We start from the raw sequence: 8,690 nt of genomic DNA on the forward strand, positions 1-8,690 counted from the left end.
TCCTGATCAAATCATTCAATCATGACCATCGTTACAATAAGTCAATAAAATGAATAGGGCGAGGTTTAATATAAAAATACCCAAAAGATTATGTAAAAGCATTATGTAAGACCACATTTGACTACTTTCTACTAGATCCAGCTTTCTCCTGGAGCTGATCATTAAAATATTGGCTTTTCCTCTTGTATCCAATATACGTGAAAAAATGAGAACCATTTGAATGGTTTTTACCGTCAGCCGACCAAGGGTCCCAACTAGGGTATCAAAATCTAACCCAAACCGATTAAACCAAACAGAACCGGCCAAAATCAAATCAATCAAATAAAAACCAATATAAGTACATTGAATCATGTTATGAGCTGAGGTTTTGTGAGGAAATTTTATAAGAAAACCACATTTTTTTTCATATTTTTTTAATATATTTACATGGTACATTGAAATTAAATCGAAACCAAATCAATAGTAAACCAATACAAGAAATCGATAAATAATTAAAATCAAACCAAAACCGATGTAATATTATTAGTTCATATTTTGATTTCACTCTCACACCAAAACCAATGAAACCAATTCAGAACCGATTCAAACGGACCAATTGACGCCCCTAGCCGATCCATGAAAAGGTTTTTTGGGTGTGTTGAAGACTTGAATTCTTCAAGACAGTACAGAGAAAGGAAGGAAAAGCAGCTTATTTCAAACATGTTTCTGATGTATAGTTGAAAATCAAATTCCACCATGACGCATATAATAGAAAAGTATTCCCCCTTAGTACCTAACCCCAACGGGTACTCTCATGTGATAGCTACCGTGGACAGAGCTCGAGGCCATATGAAATCTCTCCCACTTGACACCTTCCAGTTTCTAGAACCTGCCTCTGTATCTGTAAGCTGTTCATGTTCATGGCTGCTTCTTCACTATGTTTGGGACCCACCCTTCCCCATTCACACTGGCTACAATAAAATAGGTATGAGTTGGTGGTTCATTCTCTTCAGCTGATCATCCTGTGCTTTTTGAGCTAGTCTGTGATGGCTAGATTGAGAAGCATCAGTAATATCTCAGTTCTGCTTTTCTTGGTTTTCTCTTTGAGTTTTGGGAACAGAGGATCTGAAGCAAAGAACACTATACTACAAGGAGGAAGCCTTAGAGATGGGGAGAATTTGGTTTCGGCAAACAAAGTTTATGAATTAAAGTTCATAAATCTTCCGAATTCCCAAAATCGCTATTTGGGAATAGTTCATTTGGGTAATGATAGCAGAGCAGTGTGGATAGCCAACAGAGAGAACCCTCTTGTGGATTCCTCTGGAATTCTAAGTATCAATCACGAAGGAAATTTGGTGCTTACCAGCGGCAATGGGATCTCTACCATTATAAACTCTGAAGAACCTGCAAGGGGTGCCAGCACAAGTGCAACCATTCTTGATACGGGTAATTTAATTCTTAAAGATGGAGAAAGGATTGTGTGGCAAAGTTTCGATCATCCTTCTCATATATTTCTACCTGGAATGAAGCTAGGGCTGTTCAATTTACAGTCTAATAAGCTGCGAAATCGGGTACTAACTTCATGGTTGAGCAATCAAGTACCATCTCCAGGAGCTTTCTCTCTCGGTGTTGATCCAGGAAACAAGAAAGAGCTCGTTATCTGGCGACGAAGGATGGTTTACTGGCGAAGCGGGATCTGGGACGGTAACAATTTCAGTTTCCCCAATATTAGAAGTGTTGGTGTTGGAACCTCCAACTTTGTTTTCAATTACTACTCTAGTGAAAACCAGAGCTACTTCACCTTCCAAGTGAAGGGTAGCCTTGATAGTTCATGGATCGGGATGGATTTCTCAGGGAGATTAGAATTCTTTGTTGCCCAACCATTCAGTGATCCGTTAATCGATCTCTGTGAGGACGACAATTCAGAAAAATGGTCGAAAGGGTGTGTGGTGATGATGCTACCAAACTGCAGCGGCGGAAATGTTTTCCGCCAGACTAAAGCTTCCATAGGTAGCTTGATGTTGCAGAACAATAGTAAGAGTCTTGGTCTCAGTGATTGCAAGGATATGTGCCGATGCAATTGTTCTTGTACTGGGTATGCTTCTGAAGATTCTGATGCTGGCACTGGATGCTTTCTGTTTGATGGGTTATATTCTGGAAATCTCCATGGAGATTACACAGTTTATCTTAGGAATGACACTAGTTCAGGTGATCATCTTCAACTTTATTTTTTGAACTCAAATGGTTATCAGTTGGTTAGTTCTGTACTTACCATTGATGTCCCTTGATCTTCTTTTAGGGGCAAAATCAGCCAGCGTGAAAGGAGATTCTGGTGAGCTACCATTTTTTATTTTGAATGTTGAAATATAGGTTTCAAAAGATACATGATTTCGGGTTTCTAAGAACTGTGGATTTATGAATTGCATGATTACTTGGTTAGATTTTTGTTGTGCTTTATTCCTGTCTTTTCACTTTCATTTTTAGTCTTGTCCTTTTGTTGGCTTTGTTCAGATCCATGTAGCCTGAGTTGTTGTTGTTTATGCTTACATTAGCCCAATTACTTTTTACTACATACTGTTTCTCTTTAACAAAACTTAGTACTGAAGAAATTAATTCAAATTATTTAGTCAAACATATCTATTGAAGGATCTGCAAAATCACTCTCATATTGAATGGTCTAACATAGAAGAGCCTATCACGGGCCAACTGTTCAAACTTTCCACTCTTAAAGTCATATTAGGCCGGCTGATGGACTCCCCACTGCTGTGATGATCTTTTCTTGATTGGAAATAGATAGTGTTCTATGGATCATAAATCATTTGTCTTTCCATGACCAGGTACTTCTTTCTTTATGTAGTTATAACTGCCATCCCTGAATTTAATGCATCTCCATGGACCAAATTTCAGGCAAATATGATGTGTCCTTGAAATAGCATGAAAAATAGTCATTATTGTCCCTTTGTACCATGTTCTACACTTTGATTTGATTCCAGCCCACAGACCCTCCATGGGGTATTCTTAACTCAAGAGTGGGTACAGAGAGGATTCTGTACCTATCCACAGGTGATGTAATCGCTACCTTTCCCTTTTTTTTGGCTCAAAGATCAGACTTTATTGAGCCAAAAGGAAGAAAGAAAAAAAAATGCAAACCAAGAATTACACCTGAGAAATAAAAAGCAGAGGGCTGAAACTACATACAGCCACACTCAAAGCTAATAAGAAAAACACACCCAGCCCCACCTTTGGCATTGCCATCGGCAGGGAGGACACATCGTAGCTTAGTAGAATCTAAATCTTGGCCTGGATATGGCGTCCCTCGCAAACTCCTAAGATATATAAAGGAAGTTCTATATTGTCTTCAGTGCGTTCTGACTTTGCCGCCTTCTTAGCAAGGTAGTCTGGTATAGGATTTCCTTCCCTATAACAGTGAGTTATCTTTTAGAATGGATCCTAAGTATGGTTGGAGAACAAATCAGCTATATAACCCACTGCTAGAAATTTCTTCAGCTAGGATGAACAAGACTGGTGACAAGATCACCTTGACCTAAACCTGCATGTAGGATTTAAAATATCCACAAGCACAATTCATCAGAACTAGGAGAGCACTCACCATATTTGTTTCCAGTCAACTACAAAACCAGTCCTTAGGAAAAGGAAATATTTGTCTTCTATGTTTGTACTAGAGAAAAAAGAGAAATGTCTTACTCTTTTGAGATCGTTCAGCCTAGGGAAAGTACATCTCAACGATTATTATAATTATATAGGGAACACCTTGTGAGGGAATGCACACAAATCGATAAGATTGGATTTTGAAAAATCATTAGGTTGTGTGTCAAGTATCTAGCTTTCAATGCGGAGTTGTGTGTTCAAGTTGTTACTTTCGTGCTTCTTGGGGCTATCAAGAATTCGTTATCTCATTCACTTTCTTGCTTAGTGGGGCTGTCAAGAATTTATTATCTCATTCTTCCTTTCATAAAAGTAGGTTGGGTGATGGATTGTCTTGGTGGTGGACGTAATGCATATAGGACACTTTGGCTTGACTGATCTATAAAGTACGTCAGGTAAACAGCCGGTACCTTACTATGGTCTCTCGTTATAAGCCTGTGGCTGATCTGTAGTGGTGTGTCAGGTTGACAGCCGACACTTATTATAATTATACATAACTCGTTAATCTTTTTGCATGGATCCTTGCGTTCGTCATTACTTGGAATCTCTATGTAGCCGACCCCATTAAGTTGGGATAAGATTTTGGATGTTGTTGTTGTTGTTGTATTATGTTCTTTTGCATTACTGATCAATGCAATAAAAGAAGATACCTAGAGCTTTTTTCTTACATCGAATATGAGTTAGCAATCCTAAATGGTAGCAATTGGTTTGGAAAGATTTAAGAAAGCTTTGGGAAAGGTCTTGAGTGCCTCTAGGTGAAAGTCTAATGCTATAAGATATGAAACACAATTCGTTTAGAAAAAGCTTTGATGACTTATTGTATATTGCTACATAAGCCCAGATAGTTAGACAATATTGTTAGAAAAAATAACATAATAAGTAAGAAAAAAATGTCCATAAGCCACAAGCTCAAATTTGCTGGGTTTTAAGCTGAACTTTCACATATTTTATGTTTATGCATAAAAGTTTAGCTAGTTACCACAACAACAACAACAACAACAACAACAACAACAAAACCTTGTCCCAACTAAATGGGGTCGGCTACATGGAGGTTCCAAGCAAGGACGAATGAAAGGGTCCATGCAAAAAGATTGACTGATTATGGCTGATTATAATAAGTGCCGGCTGTCAACCTGACGTACCAAAAGTTCAACTGGTTACCATATGTTGACAACAACATTTAAATCATTGCTTTCATTATACAACATGGAAGAGTGATGTGACAAATTTGACTGTTTGATATCCACGGAATGGTCTGGATTGGCCACATGTCAAATGTCAGCCTCAAATTCAACCATTTCGTCTTCCATGTAATGGCATGCTGCCCCTTATATGTCATATGCACCCCCTTAAAATCCTTGCACCCTTTTGTCCTAAATATTTTAAATGGTTTGTTTTGCCATGTGGTTGAACTGAATTGGGCTGAAACTTGACATTGAACAGGAAACCATGCGATCTTCCTTTTCAGAAAATTTTGGCCTCATCCGAGCTGCCATGTGGCGGACATGATACATGTTATAGAAGTCAAATGTCACCAACTTGGTGGCAAAAGGTTGATCCCTTATTTTGGATGATTCATTTCCACACAAAATAGAGCTTTTGCTTTTGTATGACTTAATCATCTAAGAATTTATAGAGAAGCATAATGTCAAAATTGCTACTGTCGGTACTGATTAGGTCACTGCAGTAAATCTCATGGAAATCTTTCTGGATCAATAGCTTTCCATGGGCATCTCTTCTAGATTGGTTGAATTTGGCAAAGTTAGTCTCACATGCCCGATATAAATTTTGGTGCCCCTAGAAGACTTTGTGGGGTCAGATATTGCTACAAATAAATTTAGGTTAAACCCTGGGATCCTTTTGAGAAAAGATGATTTCTTTTGTTTGACTTGTGGCTCCAGTTTTGCGTTTGCAAGCAGATAAATATAAAAGGTTGAGTTTCTTGATTAATATTATTGATTATATATTGTTACTTTTTTTATTTTTTATTTTTATTTACTTATTTATTTATTTTTTCAGGTCATCCAAATAAGAAGAAGCTATGGTTACAAATCATTGCTCTTATCTTAATCATAATGTCAGCCTTTCTAATAGCCTTCATAATCTGTAGACTGAAGAGAAGATTTTGCGATGGTGGAGGTAAATCACCCTTCAACCATATAACACACGCACCAGTCAGAGAAAAGTTACAACTGCTTTTGGGGATTCGCCATTCTCATTTTGGATCTATGGTTTATACCATTCCTTTGTAATTGTAAACCAGGAAACAAAGAAAAGAACGAAGAGACCGACAGCAGGAGTGCAAAACTTCAATTAAATAAATTAACTAGTGATGTAGAAGCTGCATACGAAGGTAGCAATGCAAGTGACCAGAAATTCTGTGGGAACAAGGACTCTGAATTGCCTTTGTTCAGTTTTTCTAGCATAGAAACTGCAACAAATAATTTCTCTACTACTAATAAGCTTGGAGAAGGTGGATTTGGGCCAGTTTATAAGGTAATATCTAACTCCTTGATGAATAATGCTTGTACGTTATACTATTTCTATTGTGATATGGATTTTAATTTCTATTATAATTCGCTGAAAGTCTCTCTGAGCAAGCGGAGTAGCCTATGCCTCTTCATTTGATATTCTTAGTAATTCTTTCGAGGTGAGTGGAAATAAGAAAAGAAAAATCTTTGTGAGGGGGGCATGGGCCATCCTGCTTTAAGAGAATAAGTAAAGAAAAGTTTACTTTTGAGGTGATTGGTGTTTTGAACTTGGAGAGCATTTTCAATTTGATGTCACTGATGAACTTATGATATCTTACTAATGTCTATACCACAAACGATTGAGGGCTAACTACACGTCATGTTATAATTTGATATATAGGCTAATTTTTTCTCTTTTTTATTTCTTTTATTTTTTTTTTCTATTTAATTTATAATCTTGGATGATTGTTGCAGGGTAAATTGGTAGAAGGACAAGAAATTGCAGTGAAAAGGCTGTCCAAAATGTCAGGGCAAGGATTGGAGCAGTTTAAAAATGAGGTTGTGTTGATTTCTAAACTCCAACACAGAAACCTTGTTAGGCTTTTGGGTTGTTGCATTGAAGGAGATGAGAAGATACTAATCTATGAGTACATGCCCAACAAAGGCCTGGATTCATTCCTTTTTGGTCTGTTATTCTTACTCTTCAATTTAATTTCCAGTTATATATACATTGTTTAGTCAGTTACTAACAATACTGGCTTGTTTTCTCGTATGTCAATGTAACTTCGAGATAGATCCAATGAAACGGGCATTATTGGATTGGAGAGCACGTGTTTGCATAGTTGAAGGGATAGCTCAGGGGCTTTTGTACCTTCATAAGTACTCTAGATTGAGAATCATTCATAGAGATTTGAAGGCTAGCAACGTTTTATTGGATTGTGACATGAACCCGAAAATATCAGATTTTGGCACAGCAAGAATTTTTGGCGAGAATGAATCCCAAGCCAATACAAATAGAGTCATTGGGACATTGTAAGTAGAATTGACTTGGGTCAAATTTTAGTAGTGTCAAAATCTCTCTCTCTCTCTCTCTCTCTCTCTCTCTCTCTCTCTCTCACACACACACACACACACACACACACAAACCCCCTCCCCCTGCACACCCTAATCACAAATCTATAGCTACATACGTACATGAATGTGAACAAATTTTTTCTGAATCCTAATAGATCATTTTGAATGTGTCCTCCAGTGGCTATATGTCACCTGAATATGCAATGGATGGCCTCTTTTCGGTAAAATCCGATGTATTTAGTTTTGGAGTGGTGATGTTGGAGATTTTGAGTGGTAAAAAGAACAATTGTTTCTATCAAGCAGATTGCAATTTGAACCTACTTGGACATGTAAGTCTAACATACTCAAATCTCAGGTTTTTTTTCTTTTTCCCCCCTCACTTTTCTCCTTTCCTTCTGCTGCATTCATATATTTTGATTTGATTTGATATGGAAGTTCAGCATTTATGGAATTTAGTTTCCATTTCAGGCATGGGAATTGTGGAGAAAAGGCAAAATATTTGACTTGATGGATGATACTTTAGTTCATTCATGTTCAACAAGTGAATTTACACGATATGTGCATGTGGGCTTCCTGTGTGTGCAAGAGTGTGCAGCAGATAGACCAACCATGTCTGAAGTTGTTTCTATGCTTAGCAATGAGACTACATCTTTGCCATCTCCAAAATCACCTGCTTTTACCGTAGGTAAAACTAATATTGGTGTGGAGTCATCTTCAAGTGGGCAAGAATCTGTTAATGACATAACCATTTCAGCAATATATGGTAGGTAGTGTAAAATAAGTTTATTAAAGCGTTAAGTTTGCTCGGTTTTGTCCTTCTATATGGCTTGATTTCATGTAATATTTGTAAATAACCCTTAGAATGCATGTCTGAGGAAATTGCTTCATGTTAATAGGCATCCATTCCCCTTCTATGGTCTATGAGTAGTGTACTCAAGAAATGGCCACCTTGAAAATGTAGTAGTCTGGCCAAACTTGTTTCGTTTGTTGATACTTCTGAGGCAGGGATATCAAAACCATTTAATAGAAAGTATCATATTTTTTGCATCATATATGTATGCAATGAGGAAGTTGTAATTGCTATTCAGTCCTACTACAATTTGTTATGTTCGATTTATATCATTTTTTGGATTGGATGTTTAACGCGTGAAAATCGTCTGCAGCCACTGCATTGGTGCAGTGAGAAGAATTTCAGACAAGAGGAAAGAAAGAGAGCAATAGGATTGAATGTACAAATTCAAGAGGAAGAAGACCAATTTCAACTAAAAAAGGATTGGAATCACATCATTGTTAGCGTCAGGCAATCCCAAATCAAATTTTTTGCCATGAACCATCTCTCCTAGGCATTAGGGCAGTTGAACAAAAGTTGAACATAAGGTCTTCACTAAGGTCAAGTTCCGTTCTTCTATCAATGATTTTCAACCTATCAGTTTATGTGACTTTGCCTTTAAAATCATCTCCAGCCTTATTGTGGCTCGACTATAACCACTTTTGCATTAA

The 8,690-nt window shown here is 37.3% G+C and overlaps 1 protein-coding gene across 1 annotated transcript; it reads left to right on the forward strand.

The window, feature by feature from the left end:
- Positions 1 to 759: 759 nt before the first annotated feature.
- LOC122060540 (G-type lectin S-receptor-like serine/threonine-protein kinase B120) lies at positions 760 to 8,240 on the forward strand. The gene is made up of 8 exons (XM_042623658.1): positions 760 to 2,187; positions 2,279 to 2,311; positions 5,665 to 5,784; positions 5,909 to 6,141; positions 6,591 to 6,801; positions 6,911 to 7,148; positions 7,369 to 7,519; positions 7,659 to 8,240. Exons 1-8 carry the CDS (start codon positions 1,026 to 1,028, stop codon positions 7,959 to 7,961), a joined length of 2,451 nt encoding a protein of 816 aa, XP_042479592.1. The 5' UTR covers positions 760 to 1,025; the 3' UTR covers positions 7,962 to 8,240.
- The last annotated feature ends 450 nt before the right edge of the window (positions 8,241 to 8,690 follow it).

The sequence above is a fragment of the Macadamia integrifolia genome, chromosome 14, assembly GCF_013358625.1.
Source record: "Macadamia integrifolia cultivar HAES 741 chromosome 14, SCU_Mint_v3, whole genome shotgun sequence".
In the NCBI taxonomy this organism is placed as follows: Eukaryota; Viridiplantae; Streptophyta; class Magnoliopsida; order Proteales; family Proteaceae; genus Macadamia; species Macadamia integrifolia.

What these genes read in the sequence shown, in the direction of transcription:
- LOC122060540 (XM_042623658.1), top strand. Translation starts at nt 1,026, where the DNA reads ATGGCTAGATTGAGAAGCATCAGTAATATCTCAGTTCTGCTTTTCTTG. An exon ending in TAGGAATGACACTAGTTCAG is followed by an intron (nt 2,188 to 2,278) that starts GTGATCATCTTC and finishes ATCTTCTTTTAG; the next exon opens with GGGCAAAATCAGCCAGCGTG. An exon ending in GATTTGGGCCAGTTTATAAG is followed by an intron (nt 6,142 to 6,590) that starts GTAATATCTAAC and finishes TGATTGTTGCAG; the next exon opens with GGTAAATTGGTAGAAGGACA.